Below are 27,549 nucleotides of genomic sequence, written 5' to 3' on the forward strand. Positions count from 1 at the left end.
ATAGAAAACATACTACTATACTATAACCTAGTTTATAGTGGTAATAAGGTTAGTATGTTTTCTGTACTACTACACAGGCGGCCGTGACTACGCTCCTGTTTTTTAGAATGAAATTTTTTAAATTGAAATTGAAATGTTGCAATAAAATGAGTGGTCACCTCTTTGCCATTTCAATTAGCTTATGAGACGTCGGGCTCTAAACATCACTACACTTGCGACTTTGTCAATTAATTCTACCAGGCCGTGGTGCGGCCTGGAGTTATTTGGCCGTTATAATATACAACACAATGAATAGCCAATGAGAGACTATGACTATGCACAAGTGACTTTCCTGCAAATAGACACCCCATTTACGTGAACCAGATGTACCATTGACTTTGAAATCTGCATCAATTACTGTGGGCTAGACATCCCATTTACGTGAACAAGTTGTTCCATGTTTACTTTGTATACTATAAGTATACATCCCATTTACGTGAAAAGGATATAGCACTGACTTTGTATGATGAAAGTATAGACATTCCATTTTTGTGAACCGGACCCCATTTTGAACGATCAATTCGTGGTTACATATTAAAAGTATTGGATATGCTTGCTCCGCTCAAACACCTATAGGTGTCATAGGTGCTATATAGTATACGATTTGCCTGCATAATACTTGAAAATACATAGGCTATATTACCTACTCCAACTATTTTATTGTTGAAATGAAATATATAATTGTTTGGATTAAATAATGTTGATTATACATTAACATCCCTCTAATGGGAAGATGTGTAATGGGGAGATGTACCTTATATAATGAATGATTGAATATAGGCTGTTATACAGTTGACATTCCATTGAAATGTACTATAAGTGCACATATTACGTAACGCAATTTTCGCCATTTGAAACCACTCTCCTCCATCGTGACTGCATAAGGAAGCCTAAACCCATGTGGGGTGTGAAATCTAGGTTAAATTTTCTCCTAAAGTCAAAACAGGTTTTTAAAATTGGTTTTGAAGTAATGTTATTAATAAAAACCATCACTTTAAGAACAAACTTTAAAGTTGATTTAATCAAGGTATTTAAACGCATAAATTTTTTACCTTATTTAACATTTCTTGTGTGTTTTTTTTACTGTACAGTAGCACTTTTGAACAATAAATTTACATAAAGGTAAATTAAGTATAAAATTCAGATTTATCTTATTTTTTATCGTATTAAACCTAGGATGACCGAATCCATTTTTGATGTCTTCTTTCAGAGCTTGGAGCTGGTAAGATGTTTTGGAACTATTAGAACATCAGTTCCAGACCAAATAAACAATACAAATTATGTTAACTTATGAATATTTTTACCTAAATGACTGTTTATGAAATAACTTTATTATTTTGGCACTTTGGAAGAATAGATTTTAAGTGCGTTACCATAACGATCTTGATAACCCCATCACCCATAGAAAATCAAAAAGAGCGAACAAAAGGTCATTTTCAACAGAACATGAGAACAGCGTGAGGCAGAGTTTAATTAAACAACTATTAAAAAAAAAATACTTAAGTATCGGTAGCTCAAACTAAAATAACAGAACATAAAAGAACGCGCAAATGGTGGTAAAGAATATAATTAATCAATGCGATAATGATAATGGAAGCGGAGGCACTACATGAGTTGATTTATTCTGTCTTTCGCACCTCCATACTCCATGTATTTTGATGTTCGGTACTCTATGCCTGAAAAAGTATATTCTATTGCCATTGCCATGGTAACAATGTTTTGTTTGAGTTTACAGTTTATGTTGTTCAAGTTTTTATTTTTAGTTTAGGTTTATAAGAATAGGCCCAGTTTATAGTTAACTGTAAACTCAACACAGTTAACTGAAGGCATAAAGATTGAAGACATGACTATGCATCTCCACTACTGGGTAGACTAGAGAATAGTTTAGTTTATTTAGGTTTAGTGTGATCATAAAAATATTGGGTTAGAGCAAGGATAAATATTACTGAAGACTTGATGGCCATCCCCATATTCACATTGCATCTGAATCACCACATATTACCTGGTAGAGTCAGCATTGGAAATTATAATGGGTCAGACTTTTGCCTAACAGCAGCAACTACTAGTGATAAGGTTGGTTGGCTTAGAAATAAAATAATTGATTTTGATTAGCGGGCTACAGAGTAAAGTGATTTACTTACCCCTATCAGGTAAGAATCATGTAGGCCTACATAATGTGTACAATCATGTGACATCAAAATAGCCTGTAATTTATTTTGACAAACTGTATCGGCTATTGTTTACAAACTAACTGTGGTTTTAAATTAACTTAACATCACAAAAACTGTTATAAAGAAATTCGTTTATGATTTTCTTCCATATTGTGTACAGCAAAACTCTTTTATTATGAACCAATTTTGATGATTTAGGTGTTAAATTAAAAGGAATTCTCTGTAGGTAGAAGTCATGGAATAACTTTTGTCACCCTCAGTTCAATGTACTTTTTTTCTCTTTTTTTTCATATTTGTTGTGGTGTTTCCGGACCAATTGATTGACAAATAAATAAAAGGTTAAAATTGTCTGGTGCGCCTCCATATCCTGCCCGTGCACGCGTAGCAAAAGTTAAAAATGTTAATTAACGGTCGACCGGTTTTTATGTGTGTTTTGTGTTGTGGACATCTTACGCACCTCTTCAGGGAAGTTTAGTGTAAACAGTTCTTATACGGATCCAACGATGGCACTCGCGCCGAAATGTACATAATCCACTAGGACAATACTAGGACCACAAGGCGACAAGCAGGTATTTTAACCTTTTATTTATTTATCAATGTACCTACTTTGCTCCATTGGACTTTAAAGTTTTCTTGTATTTTAAATACCTATATTAAGTCAAAATTTTGTCAAGATTACCTAACATGTGATTCATTTCTTAAAAGAAAACACCTGTCTTCATAAAAATAGCCTGCTTCCCTTCTGTCATTTTAATATTTACTTTTTCTGTTTACTTCCTAGGTCGGCCGGTTAGAAAACGACCTGCGGGAAATTTTTAGCGCATGTAGGGGAGGTAACGGTGAGGGAGGGTATGTCCCCCTCTCCGCCAATGGCCGTTTTCACACTGCACGACTCAACACCAGCACGACACCAACACGGCGCCGCCCTGGTGTCGTGGGAGTTGGAATCCTGTGTTACGAAATGGAAATGCTTACACAATGATAATAACATTTCATGATGCTCAATTGATGCGATTTGGCCATACAATATTTTTTGCAGGACCTATTTTTCTCAAGTTATGAAGAACGTAATTGTTTACATTTTGATCAGCTGTATAATTTAATTGCTGTTAATATTTAAGGTGTTTGGGAAGGGTGGTGGTGGGGTGGGGACATAGTCTAAACGTCTCACTCCCACAGCTCGGTATCTCTCTCTCGCACCAATGCTACAAGGAGGTCGTTTTCTAACCGGCCAACCTATAGGTAGTTTACTTTCAAATAGGCCTACAATCATAACTTACAAGATGGGATAGTTTATCTATGCAGTTTCATTCATAGGGAGTAAAAATCAATCTATTTCATTATGTGATTATATTTTATTTTCAGATATGGTGTGTTTAACGTTTTCATAGATATTTTTATGTGTTGTGTTTTCCAATTTTTAATTTTGATTATCATAAAATGCCGCATAGAAGAAGCAATCCCATGTTTGCGATTCGGCGAAGTATTAATAACAGAGATCGTATATGATAATAAAGCTTGAAAAGTTACCAATGCTAGTTTTTGAAATTCAAAGAAATGTTATGTGACCACGTGATATTTTTAAATATTGCACGGACAGATTATTTTGACTTAAGAGATCTTTGCGTGCAGTACAAAACAGATTTAAATTGCCAATACAATGGAATGTCTCAGTCTCCGGAATAAAATCTAAATAGTAAGGAAGCTAAATATTTCTAAAATAATATAATGGGATGAAGCTTTTATGTCCAATAAGTATGCTTTATCTTCTGTAGAATTATTACTGCAAGATATTGCCAGAAGAGAAGGCCAAGACAAGCCTTTTGGTGGAAAGGTTTTTGGAGGTAATTTCCGGCAATGAGCCAAATGTTTAAAAATATTTCACTTCCTAAAGACATGAGAGCAATTCCAAGTGAATCAATTTGCTGAGTATCTTTTACGAAAAGGGAATGGCCAAGAGAGCCATAATGGTCTTTGTGAGACATTGATAAGTCTTCCTCCACAATGTATTGTGAATATAAAAATATCATTGACAAAATCTTCAGTGAAGGATTCTCTGAAGATGCTTAAAAAAAGACAAAATCATGCAATAATTTCACTAAAGAATGAAAATGTGAGCAACAAATAATAAAATAGTTAAAACGACTAAATAATGACAGATGAGTTTACTACTCAGTGGATACTTTGATTCAAGAAGGAGAACAGTTACATCCACACTTTAGCACCAAGTGCTTATGTCTCACAAGTTATGCTTTTAAAAAGGTGTAATTTGCAATTTTAATAAGATATTTAAACCCATAAATAGGACTGGTTAATGGAACCAGATGAATGGCGAAAGAGATTAATGACAAAGTCTTAAATCTGGAAATGATTACTGGAAGTTTGGCTGGAAAACAAGTTTTATTATTCCAATTAAGTTCAGAATTGTCAGAAAGAAATTTTCTTCTGAAATTCAAATGTCGGCAGTTCCAATGCCGAATTGCTTTTGCCTAGACCATCACAAAAATTCAGGGACACACACCTAAAAAAGCTAGTCCTATCTGCCATGCTTTCAGCATGGGACATTGTACGTACTGTGCTTTTGATTAACTTAAAATAATGGTTAAAGAACAATGAAACCAAGGTCATCTGGTTAAAGACCTTATTAGAGTGTTTGCGCAAAGAGATCGTATGGAAAGATTTTCCCTTTAACATTTCAAAAGTAAGATGTAAATGTTAACTGTGTTTTCTCGGGGATTTTTATGAACTCTGTTAAAAACTTTATTAAAACAGTATTAGTATTGACTTTTGATATAGTAACAAGGTAAAATGGTATTTAAATAACTATTAAAATTACATTGAACTGTAGTTAATATTATTAACTGGAAACAACTAGTTTAATCTAAATTTTGGTATTGAGTTAATTGAATAACAATGTTTTAGGTAATCATTCATAACCCTCGTAAGAAAGGCAATCAAATCTCGTTATTAAATGTGAACCAAGCTGTCAATGCAATTTGTGCTGGCCGACTGAATGAAGAGGACGACAAAGACATTTTGTTGATCGGAACTGCAAGTAATATATTAGCATACCATGTTGAAAACAACTGTGACATATTTTATAAAGATGTAAGTCTACAATTCATCATATTTTAGGGTTTAGGATACAAATGTGTTAAGTATAAGGGTATAAGGGTACACCTTATTAGAAAAGTATTTAAAGAAATAGTGTACCACAAAGTGGGTAATAAAAAAGTTTTTGGTAGATTGGTATATAGATATAAGCATTTTTATTTTAAAAAAAACTGTGCCCGCTGGAAATTCTGTAACTGTGAAGTTAGCGTACCCACTTTGTATGCCTCGTAACTTTTTTTTCGAGAACTAACGTAAATATTGGAGAACTATCGAGAACTAACAAAGAACTTACGATTGGTATATCACATTTTTATTTAAAAAAAACTGTGCCCGCTGGAAATTCTATAATTGTGAAGTTAGCATACCCACTTTGTATGCCTCGTAACTTTTTTATTTTTCGAGAACTAACGTAAATATTAGAGAACTATTGAGAACTAACGAAGAACTAACGATTGGTATATAGATATACGCATTTTTCATCAGAAAACGGTGCCTGCTGGAAATTCTATAATTGTGAAGTTAGGGTACCCACTTTGTATGCCTCGTAACTTTTTTATATTTTGAGAACTAACGAAAATATCGGAGAACTATCGAGGACTAACGAAGAACTAACGATTGATATATAGATGTAAACATTTCTCTTTAGAAAACGGCGTCAGCTAGAAACCGGAAGTGTGAAGTTAGCGTACCCACTTATTATCGGCTATAACTTTTTTATTTTTTGAGAACTAACGAAAAAAATTGGGAACTATCGAGAACTAACAATGAACTAACGATTGGTATGAACAAAAGTGGATACGCTAATATGGGTACGCCAACTTCACGGACCTCTTAACACTGAAGAGGCCAACAGCTTTGAATTTTAGCTTGTCATTTAAGTTTATGAATGTTTTTTTGGAGTCAGTGTTTTGGATTTCTACTTAAACCATCTAGTATGGTTTTACTGGCTCTTTTACTCTGATTATAAATTTTATTAGTTTAATTTAAATAAGGTATTTAGCCTCTTTTAACATTTAATTTTTGTGTCCACATAGGTTTCAGGCCTGTGTGTAGTAGAGATCCAACAAAGCTAGGGGTGTGCCAAAACAGTAAAGGTGAACTGTACTGATAATATTTAGTGACCAACACAAGGACTCTAAACATTCACCACATCACTGGATCCACAGTCCATCGCGCTACCGACTGAGCCACAAACTCACCATTAAATAATTTGACTTGCATAAATATTGAAAAAACATTCTTTCCACCTGATTCTTTATCTTTACTTCCAAAACAGGAACTCTGAAGCTTTTTTGGTGTTTTGTTTTAAATTGCATTGTTTATATTGTGTATGAACATTTATATTTGTACAGTAATATGGTAAAATTCAAATAAAAAACAAAAACAGTACATATGGTTGTTCTTCTTTGGAGTAGTAGGTTGCAGCACTTCAATTTCTATTTAAATCATTTACAAAAAAAATCAAGGGAATCCTAATTGCAGGAATTTCTTTTTAGTTTAACATAAATACACCATGGTTTCTTTACCCAAAACTACAAGTCTTTCTTTGTTACAAGTGTATTTGGTTTTCATGCACATTTTTAAGTAGAGGCTACCTTATAATAAGGTAAATATGTTCCCTAAATATGTTTAGGGAGTTTATTTATTCCTACAACAAACTGTGAAATTCTGTTAGGGAAGATTGATGTCTTCTGAATTGCAATGTGTACAGGTTGCTGACGGAGTCAACACAATCACAATAGGTCACTTGGGCTCCCTTGGAATCCCATTGGCCCTAGTGGGAGGCAACTGCTCCATCCAGGGATTCGATTGGCAAGGGAACGATCCATTTTGGACAGTCACTGGAGACAATGTGCGATCCCTTGCGTTGGTCGACTTTGATCATGACGGCCAAAATGAGGTATGCCTCTCGAAATTGGGTTAATGTGGGGTAGCATTCATTAATGATGAGCTTAATTTAACAATCCGAGGCTACTGTCAAATGAATTAAATACAAATTGTTAGTGGTGCCTTAAGATTTTGTGTAAGCCAGATGAAAGAAAAATGAAGAAATTTGCTGAAGGTAAACGGAGGATATTTCTAGTGTTAACTACACCAAAATGGTGTCTAGTAGTGTCCTGATAAGGAGACCAGATGTCTGTTTTGTTGTTTTTGTAATTTTTTTTTACTTAACACTTGTTCTTAAACATTCACTTTGGACACCAGGAACATTTACACAGACCATAGCTGTAACCATTGACTATTGGATACAGAAGTTGTTGTATTAACAGTCAAAGCTGTAACTAATCAATATTATAGACAGATGTTGTTTTTTAATAAGTCCTCACAGAAAGGTCTACTGTCTAAATTATATTTTCCCTCTTAGCGTTTGATACTTAGATAATTTTATTTGGCATGTTTATAAAAGGGAGTTTTTTAAGAAGGGCCGGTTGTGCGTATAGGTTCATAGGTAGTTTGTGTGTATGGCAAAACGAGGCATCTCACAGTTTACTATCATAATTTGTGAACAAAAATAATCGCGTCATTTGCATCTCTGTAGCTGACATGTACGTTTTACTGTGTATCTAATTCAATTTTTTTAAAGTTTAAAATTGAGTTTTAATTTATCTTTACAGCTGGTTGTTGGGTCAGATGACTTTGAGCTTCGCATTTTCAAAGAAGACGCCATCGTTTCAGAGCTGACAGAGACTGAAGCTATCACTGCGCTCGTTGGTTTTCAAAACCACAAGTTCGGCTATGCTTTGGCTAACGGTACAGTTGGGGTTTACGAGAAACTTCAAAGAGCTTGGAGAGTAAAAGTGAGTCAAATGCTGTGTATTGGACATAGTTGAACTCATTAGCTTTTACTTCTTCACCTTTTTGGTAAGAACGAAATAGTATGTTACATTATTTATTGCTATACACATTGCTTGTATTGTTCATATTGATGCAAGCATGTTAGGTTTACTAACACACCATCTGTGCTTTGTTCCTGTAATCCTAATAATATCCTAACTTTTACACTAGGTAAAGTTTGTGTTGTTCTTCATTTCATTTCATTTTTATTTTTTTTTTTTTTGTGGAGACCACCAATTTGATAGTAATGTGCTAACTTGTATTGTGAGTAGCTATTGTTTTTAACCATCATGTGAAAAAAATGAAATCATGAACTTTTAATAAAAAATTTTGACAATATGTTTGTTTGCACAAGGTTAATGAGTGAAAATTAATTAAATCTGTCTTAACTTTTGGATAGTCTTAATGGGTATGTACTGTACCTGTATTTAAGTCTAGTTATTGATGGTGAGGATTGAACATTGTAAAAAAAAAACCAAATCCTTTGTTACAATGTGAGAGAATGGAAACTAACTAACTAACATAACTAATCCTCTCAATTAAACACTACAACAATTAATTAATCTTTAGAAAGGAATTACTGTCTATACAAAAAAACCATGCTATGCAATGCAGTATACTATTCAGCAAAGGAGAATAAATTGGTACACAAATAGCATACCCAACAAACATTTTCAGGCAGTATGTGGCAATTAAAAAGTTCACAATTAGTAGACAATTAGATGGTGCGATATCAACTTCCTGCTGGAACTTATTTCTCTGTGTACATCCACTCCTTACTCCGTAATTTAATCTTCATCCTATTGCTCTGAGCTCCAAACTAAGTTAAAGAATAATTTACAAACATTTTCACAGTATTTAAATACTTTAGGGATAAAGGTGTGAACATGTGGTTTTATTTTAAAGTCTTTTACTCTTCAGTAAAATAATTTTTGCTAACCTTTTTCTATCTATGTAACTATTGTTTGTATATTTAAATTTGCAGTCCTCTCCTGGGGTAAAAGAGAACCTTTGGTCTAACAGCCGGTAAAATAAAGAATTTGTTATTTATCTGTGCAGTCCAAGAGCAATGCGGAGAGTCTCGCGTCTTACGACATTGATGGTGACGGAGTGGAGGAGCTGATTACGGGATGGTCCAATGGGAAGGTGGACGCTCGCAACAGTCGGACTGGAGAGGTCGTGTTTCGTGACGTACTCAACCAACCGATCGCAGGACTACTACGAGGCGACTACACGCAGAGTGGGCATCCTCAGATACTAGCCTGCTCCACAGGCGGAGAAGGTTAGATCTTACTATCTAGCTGTTAAATATTTAGTAATTCAACTAAGGACATTTAATAAAATATTTATTTAATAACATATGAACTATATACAGTCAAATATAAACAATTAATCAAGTAGTATTAACATTCAAGTCAAGTTTTTAGTTCAGTTATTGAAAGGATACAACAGCTGATATGATGACATCACTGTCCAAAGTTCACTACAGCACTTCGTACTAGTCAGTTCAGTTTAGACTCACCTCTCTCACAGTACACAGTGCTTACCTTTTGGTTTAGTTCATATTAAATATTTTAATCTCTCTTTCTCTCTTACCGCTCCAAGTGCATTATTTCATCATTTCTCATTTAAATATGGATTCCAAATTTATAGTACCAAGTGTCAAGCTAGGATCCAAGAAGATATTTTTATTTAAAGTAAATGTGTTGTAAATTTTCGTGTACAGTCCAGAATATTCATGAGTAGTGAATTGCTTTCTTTTTATTAATGAAGAAGAGTTTTAATTTAAATCAGTGAAGAATTACATACTACACAACAATAGTCATTTCTCAACATCATCTTTCATCTGTGGTCCTTCGATTCTCGTCACTCTGGCCAGAGCCATCGCTTCTCTGCTCATCTTGTTCCTGTTCTACCAAAACCCTAATGGATCTTCAGTTTTAGGATCTAAAGGTATTTCTCACAATTTTACCTCTTAATACCATATTTAACATGGTCCTTCGAGCCGGAAGTTTCCCAGCCTATGGAAAATAATCTACTGTGACTATTAAGTTTTGTATTTATTTGAACTGAATAAATTAATTGAATAAATCTGTCATCAACATTAAGTATCATTAACAAGAGGATTAAATATTTTTGATCACATTATTATCAATTTATTAAATTGTTGCAGTAATTTGTGAAATAACACATAAAGTTTTGTTGTCCCAGACAGAAAATTTTGTTCTCAGACTGTACTGTCTACAACTCCTGTATTTTCATGCATAGTTTGTCTATTCTCTATTGTGCATTATCGGGCTGCATCCTGTCTGCCCCCCTCTCTCCCCCCTGTAATGTGAAACAAGTTTCTCTCTTGTTGCTGAATATTCAGAAAATCATGGAAGTCATACCAACTTCACAGCTGATCAACACTAGCGCTGCTGATGGATAGAAATGAAAACTTAAATGTCATTATGCAAGACTTTGTTTATGTTTTCATAACCTCAATTGTTTGCTTACACTTTTAAATTAAAGTGACAGAAGAATGTTTATTAATACGGATTGAACATTTAATTACAGTTTGTGTTTGAAATAACATGTTTTATTGAATTTCAAATTTATTATCTGGAAATAATTGCAGGTAGATATTTTCTGGGACTTAAACTTTTTATAGGCCTATACTATGGCTGAATATTTCTCTCTGATTTCAAGTTGACTAATATTAATATTTAATACAATGAATCCTGGCTGTCTTTAAATAAGTTTTGCTCATTATAAACTTATTTTAATCTGCATTTATTTTTATTTTGGAATTTTATTGAATTTAAGACTTATTCAAAATGAGGTTCTCAACTTTTGTGAAGCAATCTGAGCTTGTGCTAGCCAGGCTTAAGTCAATTGAAGCAAAAGTGCTTGCTATCGAAAAGGAACCTATCACTCCTCAACTTATAACAAAGCTTACTCTTTTGGATTCCACCGCTACAGCCAAAAATAATGATTTTGACAAATTAGTGAATAAGTTGTTCGGCACTGTGCCTTTACCTGAGGAATTAGATGAAAGTGAAAATATCACTACAATTTCAACATTACAAGATGAAATAAGTGATCTCTATGTGTCTATTCACTCTTTGTGTGTGAACTTGATACCTTCCCCAAGCTCTAACCAGTCGAGCCAGCCAAACCTGGATGATTCCAATGCAGCTATCAGCCAAGTAGCTACAACTAAGGTTAGTGTACAGCTTCCTAAACTTCAACTTGGTACCTTCTCAGGTCAACATGAAAAGTGGATGGCGTTCAAAAATTTGTTTGAAAATACTATTCATAAAAATGATTGTATTTCTGGTGTTGAAAAAATGAGTTATTTGTTAAGCTGTCTTGAGGGAGAGGCACTTTCAGTTGTTAAAAACATCCCTATGACTAATGCTAATTATTTTATTGCATGGGAATCTCTACTTAAAAGGTATCAGAATACAAGATTACTAATCTCTCTTCATGTCAACAATGTGTTAGACTTACCAGTTCTTCACAATCCCTCAGTGAAGCAACTTAGAAGGTTTTTGTCTGTTTTAAATGAAAACATTGAAGCACTTAAAGCTCTAGATGAAGAAATTTCTCAGGAAAATTTAATTTTGACCTCTCACTTGTTAAGAAAATTTGATTCTGATTTTCGCCATCATTTTGAACAGAGTCGAAGTGATAACTCTGTAACTCCTAAGTTAGATGAGTTAACCAAGTACATTGAGTCTCACTGTGTAAATCTTGAAGCAGCTAATCTTACTAATGTGGGATCATCTCTTAAGGGTACCTTAGGCCACCACACTCAAGTAAAACCCCCTCAGCGCTCAAATAAATCGGCGCTTATTGCAACTCCTCGCACTGTTTGTACATTTTGCGCAGGTGCAGATCACAAAATCTATCAATGCAAAGGTTTTCTTAAATTGACTTCACAAGAAATGTATAATTTTGTTAAAGGCAAAAATTTGTGCACCAACTGTCTTGGCGATAAGCATAAGGTAAAGGAATGCAATTCATGGCGTACATGTTCTACGTGTAAAAGAAAACATCACTCTCTTTTGCATTTTATGGATTCTGAAAATAATCCCTCTCCTAATGTGTCTAAAGGTAACACAGACAAACGAGCTCCAAGTTCTGACTCAAATAAAAATGAATCTGGTTTTGTTGGTTTGACAAATACAGAGAACACAGTTCTTCTTGCCACTGCTTTAATTGTGGTAAAATCAAGCGAAGGTAAGACCCTAGTTTGTAGGGGAGTTTTAGATTCTGCTGCTCAGTCTACCTTCATTACTCAAAGATGTGCTCAGTCTTTAGGGATTAAGCGCTCTCATGCTAATAAAACGCTTATTAATGGCATCTCGTCTGCTCAGGTGAAAACAAAAGGGTTAACTCATGTCACTCTCCAGTCCCTTAGTGGATATGTATTGGCAAGCTCTCACCCTGTCTTCATTTTGGATAATATCACTCCAGATTTACCTCGAGCTAAGATCACTCCTGAAGTTCGCTCACAGATGCAACATTTAATGTTAGCCGATCCTACTTTTGATAAACCCGCTCCTATTGATGTTCTAATTGGAGCTGACCTTTTTGCCTCCTCTGTGAAAGGCCAGTTTTTGTCACTTGGTGAGAATATGCCTGTAGCAATTGACACCATTTTTGGATATGCGCTCTTAGGATCGACCCCTGTTGCCTCAACTTGCAAAAATTCATTTCATGGATTAGTCACACTCTTAACCACCAATAGTTTGGATCTTCACACCTCTATCCAACAGTTTTGGGCTGTAGAGGAACCCCCTCTTACAAGCAAGCAATCCTTAGCCGAAGAAAAATGTGAAAAACATTTTGTATCTACGCACTCTCGCACTCCTGAAGGAAGATATATTGTCTCTTTGCCTTTCTCAGACGATCCGTCAACATTAGGCAACTCGAGCAAAATGGCAAAATCCCTATTCTGGTCTCTGGAGAATAAATTTCGTTCTAATCCTGATTTCAAGGAAACTTATGTTGATTTTATGAGAGATTACTTGTCTTCGGGACATATGACACTCTGTCAGTCACCACGTCTTAAAAATAATCCTCATTACTACCTTCCACATCATGGAATTTTTAAAGATGGAAAATTAAGGGTAGTATTCAACGCATCAGCACCTACATCAACATCTCTGTCTCTCAACAGTATTCTTCATCAAGGACCAAAACTCCACAACAACATATGTGACATCATTCTCAACTTTCGCCGACATGCGGTTGTTTTTTCATGCGACATCAAGCAGATGTTTCGACAAGTCCTTGTAAAGGAATCTGATCAGATATTTCAACTTATTTTCTGGAGAGAGAATGATAAAATGCCTCTTCAAATCTATCAGCTAGCGACTGTCACTTATGGGCTCACATCATCGCCCTACTTGGCAAATCGTGTCATTCAACAACTCATTATTGATGAAGGAAAAAATCATCCTCTAGCCGCAACTGCTCTAAAGGATCAGATTTATGTCGATGACGCCCTATTGGGTAGTAATTGCGTAGAAAACGCTCTTTTGTTGAAAAATGATGTGGTTCAGTTACTCAAAAAAGGAGGTTTCGAGTTAAGAAAATGGTCTTCGAATAATCCATTACTCTTACAGTCGATCCCTGAAGATCACAAAGAAAAACCTATTGGTTTTCGAGCTCCCGAACAACCAGTTCATAGTGTTTTAGGACTTAAATGGATTCCTAATGAAGATGTTTTTTCTTATTCTGTAGGAACTCAAAATATTAAGGAAACTCCTACAAAAAGAATTGTTTTAAGTGTGATATCACAGATCTATGACCCGTCAGGATGGTTAACTCCTGTAACCTTCTGGTCCAAATCCTTCATGCAATACTTATGGACACTTGGTCTCGATTGGGATGAACCCCTAGACGACAGCGTTATATCAGTTTGGAACAAGTTCGCCAATGAACTTCCATATATTGAAATGCTCAAGATACCTCGCTACGTGGGACTTTCTTCAGCTAAAGATATTCAGCTACATGCTTTTTCTGATGCAAGTGAAGCAGGATATTGTAGTTGTGTTTACCTGAGAGTTGTAAATTCACAAGGAATTATATCCACTTATCTTCTGATAGCGAAGTCAAGAGTCGCACCTCTGAAGCGTATTTCCATACCTCGCTTGGAGCTCTGCGGAGCACACCTGATGTCTAAGCTCCTAAATTACTGTATACAACTTCTCTCACCTCACTGCAAGATTAGTTCATACACAGCTTGGTGCGATTCCACAATCGTGCTTTCATGGATTGGCATGCCCTCTTATCGACTCAAGGTTTATGTGTCAAATCGAGTTGCAGAAATACAGGAAAACATCCCACCTTCATTTTGGCAACATATTTCATCACTAGAAAATCCAGCGGATGTTGGGTCAAGGGGTACCGCCCCACAAGATTTGATTAACCACACACTTTGGTGGAATGGACCTGTCTGGTTGTGTAACTCTGAAGAAAATTGGCCAAAGTCTGTCTGTAAATCTTTACCTGAAGAGTCTATCCCTGAAACTAAGATTCTCACAGTTAACACTCTCTCTGCTGTTCCGGATGAACCATTTTCTCTCCTCACTCGCTTCTCATCTTGGACAACACTACTTCATGTTTCCGCATACCTGCTGCGCTTCATTCATAACACCAGAAATAAAGTTAAACAAATTGGGAATTTAACTTCTCAGGAGATAAAAGAGGCTCATAACCTGATTTGTAAATTGGTTCAACGAGAATATTTTTCTGAAGAAATCTCATGTTTGAAATCCAATAAACCTTGCTCTGTACGCATTAGACGCCTAGCTCCTTATCTGGATAAAGATGGCCTCATTCGAGTAGGGGGAAGAATAAACAAGGCTGATATCTCTGAAGATCACAAACACCCCGTCTTGCTACCTAAAGGTCATAGGTTAGTTGATATTTTGATTGACCACCATCATGTCTTATATTTGCACTCTGGTCCAACTCTAACTCAGGCTATGCTGGCAAACAAGTACTGGATTCTCAGTGCTAGAAGCTTAATAAGATCTAGGATCTTTAAATGCATAAAATGTTTCAGATGTAAACCTCCTCATTCTTCTCCACTCATGGGGGAATTACCTATGAATCGAGTTACACCTTCAAGGCCATTTTCCATATCTGGTGTAGATTATGCAGGACACTTCTTTGTGAAGCAACATCTACTAAGACGAGTTCAACCTATCAAGGTTTATATTTGTATATTTATTTGCTTCTCTACTAAGGCGGTACACATAGAAGTAGTAACCGACCTAACAGCGGATGCCTATTTAGCCGCTCTTACCAGATTTGTCTCCAGACGAGGAATCGTTTCAGATATTCACTGTGACAATGCTACAAATTTCACAGGTGCATCCGAAAAACTCAGACGCAACTTTGAAAATTTAATCAAGGATTCCACAGTACAATGCTACGCTGAGAATTTCAATATTAAATTTCACTTCTTACCTCCACATGCACCTCATCAGGGAGGCCTTTGGGAGAGGGCCGTCAAAAGTGTGAAATTTCACCTAATAAGAGTCATTGGACAACAGACCCTGTCACTGGAAGAGTTTTCGACTTTAATCACCCGTATTGAAGGAATGATGAACTCTAGGCCTATAACTCCTCTTTCTTCTGATCCCTCGGACCTAGAAGCTTTGACGCCAGGTCATTTTTTAGTAGGTGGTCCTCTTATGACACCTCTTGAACCTGACTTGCGTAGCATTCCTATCAACCGATTAAAACGCTGGCAGTTAGTCCAACAGTTCAGTCAACATATCTGGGCTCGCTGGCAGAAAGAGTATCTGTACACTCTTCAAGAGAGAAATAAATGGGTCAACCCCAAGAAGAATATTGAAGTCAATGACTTGGTTGTCATTCATGAAGACAACTTGCCTCCACTCTCCTGGAAGCTTGGACGAGTTCTCTCCGTTTCACCTGGTACTGATGGAATAGTACGGGTCGTGCACCTGAAGACCGCAAGTGGACACCTCTCTCGTCCTGTGACAAAGGTGTCTGTCCTTCCTATGGAATAGTGAAGAGGAGTTACCACCCCCCTTTTTTATTGATTTTCTCATTTTTTGTGTTGTTTTCAGAACCCAGGGGTTCAGGGGGGGCCGGTATGTTAAATATTTAGTAATTCAACTAAGGACATTTAATAAAATATTTATTTAATAACATATGAACTATATACAGTCAAATATAAACAATTAATCAAGTAGTATTAACATTCAAGTCAAGTTTTTAGTTCAGTTATTGAAAGGATACAACAGCTGATATGATGACATCACTGTCCAAAGTTCACTACAGCACTTCGTACTAGTCAGTTCAGTTTAGACTCACCTCTCTCACAGTACACAGTGCTTACCTTTTGGTTTAGTTCATATTAAATATTTTAATCTCTCTTTCTCTCTTACCGCTCCAAGTGCATTATTTCATCATTTCTCATTTAAATATGGATTCCAAATTTATAGTACCAAGTGTCAAGCTAGGATCCAAGAAGATATTTTTATTTAAAGTAAATGTGTTGTAAATTTTCGTGTACAGTCCAGAATATTCATGAGAAGTGAATTGCTTTCTTTTTATTAATGAAGAAGAGTTTTAATTTAAATCAGTGAAGAATTACATACTACACAACAATAGTCATTTCTCAACATCATCTTTCATCTGTGGTCCTTCGATTCTCGTCACTCTGGCCAGAGCCATCGCTTCTCTGCTCATCTTGTTCCTGTTCTACCAAAACCCTAATGGATCTTCAGTTTTAGGATCTAAAGGTATTTCTCACAATTTTACCTCTTAATACCATATTTAACACTAGCTATAGATCATATTAGATTTGTACGAAGCCAACTCACAAGTGTATTTATCTATAGGTGAAGACAAGTGAAGAATAAGTGTTGAATTAATGAGATGATGCCTTTTATATGGACTGCAGTAGGTTCTTTATCCAGGATCACGTATCAATGAAGAAGTAGACATTGTGTCACCACTGTGTAACCAGCCAATGTATATCCCAATGAAGAATATTCTCTATTATCCATGACCTTTAAACGAGTGGATATAATTAAGTAAATTTCTGATGTTTTCAATCATTTTCGCAGTGCGAGGATACGATCATACAAGCATCAACAAGGAAGGCTCAGTGCAGTCTGATGCTGTTAGAGAGTTATTCTCCAGGAAGCAGACGTTGTTGTTGGAGCTGAAGAATTACTCTGGAGAGGGTGGACAAAATGGCATTCCCGTGAGTGTATCTCACCTTTGACGTAAAAAACTTTAATTCTCTGACTAAAAACAACACTGAAAATTACTATCTTTTTAACAAAAAAACCTCATGTTAGGGACCAAAAATATCTTCAAAGAATCAACCTTTTTTCAATTTCTACTTCAGTCGTCCGCTGTTTAGATGTGTTTCCAACAAGCTCTGCCAATGACTGGCGAACTCCTCCTCATGAGCTGCTCAACTAACCTGACTAGGACCAGATTCAAATCCTATTTTTGTTTATTTTACTGTTGATAGTTGAAACATTGGGAGTTATGGACTGTATTTGAAAACGGAAATCTGTTGACAAACTAAACTCTCTTGTTTGATAATTGACAATATGCTGGCTGGGATACTAAACTCATTTGCTTTTAGCAAATTTCCCATATAGGGAATAAGCTATTACCGTAGGTCTCATGGTAAGACCTGGACCCAGGACCAATACTTTTTCCTTTTGATTTCCCCAGAGACCAAAAACACCATCCTTTCAAATTCATATACTGTACATACAGGGAGCGGCAAATTGATCTGACGGTTTTCTTAACCACACTGTCATGCTAGTGAGTGGTGGAGGGTGGCAGGAGTAGGGACATTTCAGAGCCTACATATGGACATGTTAGTAGCCATGGAGCTGTGAACGGCTGAGCACCATGTGTTTGTTGTGGAAGTTGTTTTTATAGTGGCAATTAGTGTGTAGCTGTTCATCAGCAGCAGTTCCGTAGACATTTCAATGTGTGTCAAAGAGGAAAAGTCCCAAATCAAAACATCATTTTGCTGTGGGTGGGTAACTTTAGAGCAACTAGCTTAGCATTGAAACAAAAATCAAGAGGCCGTCCAGTGTCAGCTCGAACGGCAGAGAACGTCAAGAGAGTAGGGAAGACTGTGTTGTGTGATTGAAAGTTTGTTTCGTCGCTCATAATGACAATTATATCATCCGTAAGCAAATCGATCACTAGTTCTGAAGTTGAGTTGCGCTTTGCATAAAGTTCTCTGGCGTTCAGGCTGACCTTGGACGACCTGTGTTATTTTTTTGTTTCAATGCTGAACTAGTAGCTCTGAACACAGAAAAATTTTGTTTCGAGTTGGGACTTTTCCTCTTTGGACCAACATTGAAAAGTCTACGGAACTGCCGCTGATGAACAGCTACACAGTATAATTGCCACTATAAGAAAACCACCTCTACAACAACCCACTTCTACAACAAACGCATGGTGCTCAGCCGTCCACAGATCCATGGCTACTAAAAATGTCCATACGTAGGCTCTAGAACGCCCCTATTCCCACCACTCACTCACTCAACAAGGCGGCAAAGAAAACCGTCAGATCATTTGCCTCTCTCTGTATATATTACGACACCCAGAAAATTTAATTTACTAAACACAATGAACATTATAAAAGAATCCTACAGTTATATTGAAAAAGAAAATTATCGTACAAACCATTTAAAAGAGAAGAAATTTAGATTCATACTTATAATGAAGTCAGATTTTTTGTATTTATTTATTTAGTAAAATTGTTTATTGCATTTGTTATGATAGAAACAACATGACTATGGAATAAATGTTGAAACTAGACGTGAAATCAAATTGATTAGAAAAGGGTACTTTGGTATCAATAATGTGTACAAATATTAGAATAGTAGGGAACATTTTAGTAAAAATCCAGCTAGGTAAATGGAAATTCGCTTGGTCTGCAGTTTTGCTGTGGCAGGGATATTTTAATGTTACTTTTGAACTTGATATTTTTAATAAATAAATCCTCTATTGTTCTACAGGCTAACACACAGCTTCTGACAGAGATCGCAGTTAGCACTGGAACAAAAGAGACTCCAGTAAGTTAATTTTTATTAAAAATAAGTAGGTAGGGTGGTTACAAATAAGTAACATATTCATATTCCTACAAGCATGAGGTTTTATGTTTATTTTAGGTAGTGTTGTAGATGAATTTCAGCATTAATTTGTAGCCTATACTAAATGATTATTAAAATAAATCCAAGCATTGAATGACAACACGAAACAACAGGTTACATCTTAGTACCAATTGTCAAAGGCTGGGAAACACTTCATCAGCTGATCGCAGTCGTAGTATCTTTAAGTGTTACCAACTTATTTTCAAGCGTACCCACATTTTGTGCCTAATACAAGCACACTATTTTGTGTTGTTTGGTTTGGAATACTGGAGTGTGGCAAAGTAAAATGGGTGTGGCAATGTAAGTATATGCAAGAATTGGCTAATTTGCATCCTACAATCAGTGCAAGAAAGCGCACTTTGTCAGGTGACCTTAGGACAAATAAATTAGGAACAATTAATTTTTTATATTGATCTTTGGCTTGAAAATGTAACTGATGTTTTAAAACTAGTCTCCCGAGACAATAATAGGATTGACACATATGGTACATAAAAAAATTTAATTTTTCATAAATCAATTATGGAGGCAATGCTGAATAAAACCGAATATTGTGGTTTGATAAAATAAATCTTGACCTTGACGTCACTGTAATAAAGTAACGGAAGACTGACTCAACTGTAACTAAGACTGAACTGTGACGTCTGTGACTGGACTGATGTGTGTGAATTGACCTTTAATCTATATTCTTAATGTTTCCTCTAAAGTATTGGTAGGTTGTAAGACTATATGTACTGATTATTTATACTTTTCCTTTTTAAACTTTCAATCCTCCTAAGTTATTTTTTACTCTGTACAAAATTTTATACTTTACATAACACTTGGTACTTATCTCATGTAATAAATCTACTGATTGTTTATTCAAAGTATACCATCCTTAAACCCCTAATCCCTCATTTCTCATCCCTTGACAGGGGTATTTCTGTGCTTCGACATTTTCGATACGCAGGGCATTTCTTCCCCTTTTTCCCAAATCACACCACTTCGGTTGGTCATCCATGGCAGGGGCATTTCTGTGCTTCGTAATTTTTGATACGTATGGCATTTCTTCCCCTTTTTCCCACGATTAGAAAGAGTTAGATTAATTGGCTATAGACTTCCAGAAAGAGTTACCGGTACATTGCAGCTGATCTAAATACTTAAACAACATGTAATTATCTCATTGTACACCAGAGTTTTGTCAACTTTGTAGTTTGTACTTCCAGATGGGTCACATACAAGTGCTGCTATCTACCAACAACGAGACTGTGATACGAGCTGTGACGGTGTTTGCGGAAGGGATATTCGAGGGGGAAACGTTGGTAATACACCCTCGCAGTGATCAGGTCAAGTCAACGGTCTGTGTGCCTCTGGTTCCGCCTAAAGATACTGCCCTTGACATACATATACGGGTAAGTCGTTAAAATGTTAAACACATCTTTGTTTGAATCAAACTCTTATTTAGAATTATTTATGATAAACAAATAATAACTAATTAATCACTCAATTGTTAAGCTACATATTGAGTGTGATAATGTCCCTCCACCAGTTCAATTACACATATACCCGCTTATCTGTACCAAGTGGGACCAGATCCTGTTGGGATTAGCCATAAATGCAATAAAATTGCACAATAAAAAAAAACAATGTGTTTGAATGACTGTCAATGGCTCCTGCAATCACAACACCATGATCACTTAACTTTGTGATAGTTTTGCAGAATCAGGGCAACATTGTGATAATTTCATGCAATCAGGGCGACATTGTGATAATTTCCTACAAGCAGGACAAATATGTTTATTTCCCAATTGTAACAACTGTAGTCATATCCAGCAAATACTTTCTTCTTACTAAACAAGAACTTCAAAGAGAACCAACAAAACACCATTAATTAATGAATACTCGACAATAGGTTATATTGGTGATTATTCCTAATTTACTGGTTACATTCAATATTCAAGTACAGTTAATTATTCATCACAGACATATTCCCAGTCATAAAAATTCATGTACAATTTACCAGTTGGCTGGACACCCTGGTTAATATTTCAGAACACATAGATTTGTTTTTTATTAAATAACCCTTTCCTCAACAGGTGGTTCGCATTAGCTAAACTTTCAGATTATCAAGATTTGGATGAACGGGAACTCTGTAGGTTTTTTCAAAAGGTTATAATTCACAGCTTTAAAACCACAAACTACAAAAATTAATACTCATCGGTGGTGTTTACAGGTATTTGTAGGACAGTCACATTCCAGTGAACAGTTCCATGTGTTTGAGCTGACACGGCAGTTGCCGTGTTTCTCTATGTACACGATTGTGAAAGCGTCCCCTACGCCCGCACCCCCCTCTAGCTACGTCACTTTCAAACTCAATGAGAGAATACAGCGGGTACGTACTATACAATGTTGCTGTTGTGGATTGAATTTGAAACATTTTGTTTTTATTTTCACGCCACAACCTCAAATTTCATGTGATTGGAATTTGTTTTAAGGCTTAAAAAACCGTAATGAGATTTCTTTGATACCTGTGTGTGTGTATGTTTATTATTGGGTTGATATGTACAGAGGTACTACATAAGTAGTATTATTTTGATGCAGTTACACAATCACTATGATAATCACCTAATAATCACATCGTTGCTGGGTTGATTCTGAGAAAAGTCAGTAGCTTTTTGATTGTTCAAAACTGGACGCAGCTGTCCTTGATTGACAACTTTGCTACTGAATAAGAACAGCTGGTACTTTACCCAGCACCATTTATTAATTATTTTTGACTTTTCTAAAGCTCAAACAAGATTTAAATACGATCACTATTATAGGTGGAGATGTGGTTAAACCAGAACTTTCTCCTACCCGAGGAGATCAGTAGTAACGGAGGTGAGAGCGAATGGATTGTGACGATGCGATGTCTCCGAGACAACTCTGTGTTACAGCTGAGCATCAAGAAAGGCACTGTAGTTGTTGCTACTGAACATATGGGTGTAGCTGTAGACATTGTACAATCACTGGCCACCTACCTTAATCTGGACAGTCTCAAGGTAAAGATGAGAATCACTGAGTAGCAAGCTATTTTACACAGCTTGCCAGAATTGGGAGAGGAAATAATTTTAATGTTGATATTCTTCATGACGGTTGGATCTATAGATAAATTGTAAAGTTGAAACAATTTTGACATTAATTAGGGATGGCGAGGAATGTAATTTTAGTTGTGATTTTAAGATTTCATTGTTCTTCCTAATTTTCGGACAGGATTGGATCGGGAATTTTTTTTCTGTGCAATTAGGAAAAACATTTTTATTTAAAATCTTGAATATAATCGCTTGCAAACAACTATTAACATCAATTTGTATTTTCTGTCGTCATAGCTGTAATGCGTCATTGCTTAACCATCCTTACTGCATCCCTTTATCGCATGGTATCTTAGTGGCGATGTCGTGATCATCTCCCACATTTGTGAAGAATTTGTGAACATCCAAGATTGTGGGGACTTAATCATTTTTACTCGCTTTCGAGACAAAATAGTTGAAAAAAGTCCCACCCCAAGAAAATCCCTAATCAAATGTAATCCAGCCCAAAGATAAGTAGTTTATTTACTCAAAAATTTTATTGAATTTCAGTACCTGTCCATTTGTAGCTTAATTATGGACATTTTTCTTCTGTATACTTCATCTTGCATCTTTAACATTTCATTCTTAACATTAAAAAATAATAATATTCCTGTGTGCATAAAACAAAATCCTTACCAAAATAGACTAGAATATTACACTCCACGCTCACAGAGTGGTACTCAGTGTCTATTAGCTACGTATTTCAAATGACTTGGTCAGCGACAGACTCAGCTTGCCATCCTAAAAATATCAGGAACAGTAAAACACTTTTTATCATAGAAATAAGTCAAATGGCTTCACAAGGATGGTTTATGCAACACAAATTGAAATTACAGAATATTAGTATTATGTTTTCAGTAATTGTTGATAGCTTGACACCCATAAGATCTGTATCACACTGTGTTGTGAGTATAGAATCCACCAATCAATTCACATTTATAATTACTCAAAAATCTTTTTCAGACAATTGCAGAGTTTCCTGCAGTATTCTCTCAAATTGCCGAATGCCTCAATCGAGTTGCGGACATACAGCAAAATGCTACCAAGATGGCTGCCGGCGTGGCTGACTCTTCGAGTATAATCCGCAGCCTCATCGTTCAGGCGGAGGACCTCAGACTGTTGCAGCAAATGTCAGTCTTGAATAATTTGCTTTAGACAGTGTTTCTTTTGTTGTTTGCAAATGGTGTGAAGTAGACAAGGTTGAAAAATAACACTAAAAATTATGTTACAATGTGTACAAGCTATATTAAAACTATATTAGTGATATTTGTTTAATAGTCAGATTTCCTCCCACTGATTTGTAAGTTAATGTCTCATATTTTGATTGCATGTTTAGTTTTTTTGTAGTGGATGGGTTAAAAATTCTTATTCATCAACTCATTAATGCACGAAAATTGTGTGTTTTATCATTGTTTATTTCAACATGTGTCCATATTTTAACCAAAATACAAGCAAAAAAAAAAAAGAATATGAATTTTGCATCTTATCTATCCTTACTGTGTGTGTCCGTCCGGCATCCACCCACATAAAAACTTGTATGAACTAATATTAAATACTTGGAGAAAGTTATATGACAAGCTACCTAACCATGAAGTGAGTGAACACCATAAAACTTGCTATTTAGAGTGGAGAAAACTAGAGAGGCGACTAAAAGAAGGTTCAGACATTGGTTCTCAATTAGACAAAGAATTGAAAGAAAGAACAAAATATTGGAATAAACTGTTAGAACGTATTTTAGCAGTTATTTTGTTTTTGGCTGAACGAGGTTTGCCCTTGAGAGGATCATCGTCAAAAATCAGTGACCCGCAAAATGGAAACTTTTTAGGGATCATTGAACTACTTTCCGTGTATGACCCGGTTCTGCATGAACACGTAACAAAAGTGAGGGAGTGTCAAAAAGATGGAAAAAGAATTCAAGCACATTATCTATCATGGCAAATCCAAAATGAGTTTATAGAAACATGTGCCAATAAAGTAGTAAATGTTATTTTGGCTGAAAGGGAAAAAGCCAAATACTACTCAATTTTAGTTGATGCAACCCCTGATGTTTCTCACGAAGAGCAGATTACATTTGTGTTAAGATACATTTTTGAAAATGAAGACGGTTTCAAAATTTCAGAAAGATTTCTTAGTTATGTCAGTTTGTGTGAAAAAACAGGCCAAGACATTGCAGATGCGATATTAAAGGAACTAGCCAACCATGGGATTCCCTTAAACGATTGTCGAGGTCAAGGTTTTGACAATGGCGCAAACATGGCTGGCATTTACAAAGGAGTACAGGCACTGATACTTCAAAAGAATCCATATGCTCTGTTTTCAAACTGTGCCGCTCACAGCCTTAATTTGTGTGGTGCCAATGCTGCTGAATGCTGCACAGAAGCAGTGACATTTTTTGGAATACTGCAGCGTTTGTACAATTTTTTTTCGAAATCTCCTACCAGGTGGAAAATTCTGGAAGAAGAAATTAATTGTTCTCTCCATAACCTGTCTGAAACACGGTGGTCAGCTAGGGTTGACGCAGTGAAACCACTAGCCCAAAATCTTCCTGGAGTCAAACGAGCTGTTTCCAGATGCACAGAGCTAAATCTGAGCGCTGACGCAAAATCAGAACTTAACGGAATTGAGAAATACCTCCAATCTTTCAATTGTACTTTAATGTGTTCCGTTCGGTACAAAATATTATTGCCAATCGATCACTTTAACAAAATACTGCAGAAAAGAGATGCAACCCTTGATGTAGAGATTTCTAACATTGAAAGCCTATTACAAGAGTTGAAGGATTTAAGAGAAAAATTTGACAAAATTTTGACGGAGACTAAACTTGTTACTCAAGCTATGTCTGCTATAGACAAAAACACAGAAACGACACTGAATGAACAAAGACGTAAAAAAAGGAAAATTTTCTTTGATGAAGAATGTGAAGAAGAAAAAACTGATGATGGAAACGAGGACGAAACCAAGCAAGAAAGAGATTTTAGAATTAATGTTTTTTATACAATTATTGACGCAGTGATAGCTGGATTGACCCATAGATTTAAAACCGCAAGAGAGCTAAATGATATTTTTAAAATATTGTGGCAATACCTCTCATCTACAGAAGAGACAATAGTTGAGGATTCCAACCGACTTTCAGTTACTTTTCCAGAAGATATATCAAAGGATATTAAAGAAGAAATAATCCATCTGAAAACAATCCATCGAACAAATTTAGGAAGCACGGCACTGAAACCATTTGACCTTCTAAACAAATTAAAGGAAATGAAGCTTGATTGTCTTTTCCCCAATGTTTGTGTGGCGTTAAGAATTTTTTTGACATTACCTGTGACAGTTGCTGGGGCTGAAAGAGTTTTCAGTAGTTTGAAACGGATCAAAAACTTTAATCGTTCTACAATGGGACAAGAAAGACTGTGTGGCCTTACAACACTTGCTATGGAAAGTGATCTAGCACGGCAAATTGACTTTAGTGAAATTATTGTAGAGTTTGCAAACAAGAAAGCGAGAAAAATAAACTTTTAGGAAAATGAAAGTTACGCAAACTGCTAACTCATTTTAGTAGGCAATTTAGTAGGTAACTCATAAAGTTATGCAATTCTCCTTACTGTACTTTATGTAGAGAATGAGTAATAATTGTTTATCCATATACAGATTATTGAACGTGTAACCTTTTTCACCTAAAATTGCTTAATGTATGCATTAAAGGGAATATATGTAATTGTTTACTCGAGACCAACTATTAATAAACTAGTAACTAGTTTTAATTTTTAAATTGTGCCTTAATCATGCCTTGAACCTTTGTATTCAGATATTTATTTTTTTTACCATCAAATTATAACCTAGTAACTCTTAGTGGGTTTCTTCGACTAAGCTTGGCATTGGCTTGGGCTTGAACTACCGGGCGTCCGGTAACCCACAGTGAACGTGTTAACAGCAATAAACAGTATTTAAGTATGAAAATATAGATATCTCTAACTAGCTTCTTATTTAAAAAGCTAGAGATCTTTAAATAACAGATCTCTTTCGAAATAAAAGAAAAGTCCTTTATGGCCTTAAAAATGTATTTAAACTCTGAGATTGTGTGATAAGTGCTATTAATAAGTTTAAGACCATCAACCGCCGCGCCGGCGCCGTTGCGTTTGGGGGATGGGGGAGTGGAGTGGGCCCGCGGCAACGATTGCCCAGGGGCCCGAGATTTCTCTCTGCGGGCCTGAATATTGGATTATTTTATTCATTAAATAAGATAAAACAAAACAAAATCCATGGCTCAAACAGCTCTTTCTGTAGGCTACTTTACAATGTTACAAAGTGAAAGTACCAATCATAATTGTGTTCAGGAAAGACATGAGAGACTGCTACAATGACTTACAACAAATCAATGAAGAGCTGGTCCACACTTACGCTGTCAGGGTTGCCAACCATGAACTGCTACTGGAGACGCTGCGTAGCATCAACGTCATCATTCAACAGGCTGCCAGGCTTAGAGGTGACATTTGACAAAAATAATAGTATGTTTACGTAAATGTCTACACGTAAATGTAATTAAGATCTCAGAACCAAGCTTTCTCTCATAAAGTGTTTTTAACTTTTTTTAGATTAGTTTTAAGCTATTTTGGTGTTTTTTAACTAGTGAATCTTTACAGTTGGAAAGCACAAGAACGATGTAATCACCCACTGCAGATCAGCAATGTCCAACAACAACATCAGCGCATTGATAAAAGTGATCAAGACCGGAGAACCTTGAGTCAGGAGTCGGAGGAAAAGACTTTATTTTAGAAATATAATGTTGTTTAACTCGGAGATGTGCTTATTATCCAAGAATATATCGCTTTGGTAAAATAAACTTGCTCTTGTTTCCATGATTAGGAACTCTGATCAATTCAATTCAATTTATTCAAAAACTGTACATTTGTCTCTTGTTCATTGTAGCTGAAACCTTATTTGTTTTATAAGATTGGTCGCTCTTTTTGTTTTTTTACTGTAGTTCGGACAGAAAGCTCGGGCCTCTAAGGGGAGTTTTGTGTGGACTCTTCTGTCAAGTGATCTAAGTTTATTATTTACTGTGGTTCCTGTTTATAATAATTTTAGCGAACTTCCTTATAAGGAAGTAGCTATTAATTAGGTGGCAGGGGAGGACCT

The 27,549-nt window shown here is 35.8% G+C and overlaps 1 protein-coding gene across 1 annotated transcript; it reads left to right on the plus strand.

The window, feature by feature from the left end:
- Window positions 1-1,893: 1,893 nt before the first annotated feature.
- On the plus strand, window positions 1,894-27,233 carry LOC128991997 (Bardet-Biedl syndrome 2 protein homolog). Its single transcript, XM_054415323.1, has 13 exons — window positions 1,894-2,112; window positions 5,133-5,318; window positions 7,036-7,224; window positions 7,940-8,122; window positions 9,219-9,441; window positions 17,264-17,403; window positions 19,196-19,252; window positions 20,533-20,718; window positions 21,540-21,698; window positions 22,129-22,347; window positions 23,380-23,546; window positions 26,748-26,896; window positions 27,054-27,233. The coding sequence occupies exons 1-13, from the start codon at window positions 1,996-1,998 to the stop codon at window positions 27,152-27,154; spliced, it is 2,076 nt and encodes a 691-aa protein (XP_054271298.1). The 5' UTR covers window positions 1,894-1,995; the 3' UTR covers window positions 27,155-27,233.
- The last annotated feature ends 316 nt before the right edge of the window (window positions 27,234-27,549 follow it).

Source organism: Macrosteles quadrilineatus, unplaced genomic scaffold, assembly GCF_028750875.1.
Source record: "Macrosteles quadrilineatus isolate MER2022 unplaced genomic scaffold, UCM_ALF_1.0 Scaffold_4__1_contigs__length_99947679, whole genome shotgun sequence".
Lineage (NCBI taxonomy): Eukaryota > Metazoa > Arthropoda > Insecta > Hemiptera > Cicadellidae > Macrosteles > Macrosteles quadrilineatus.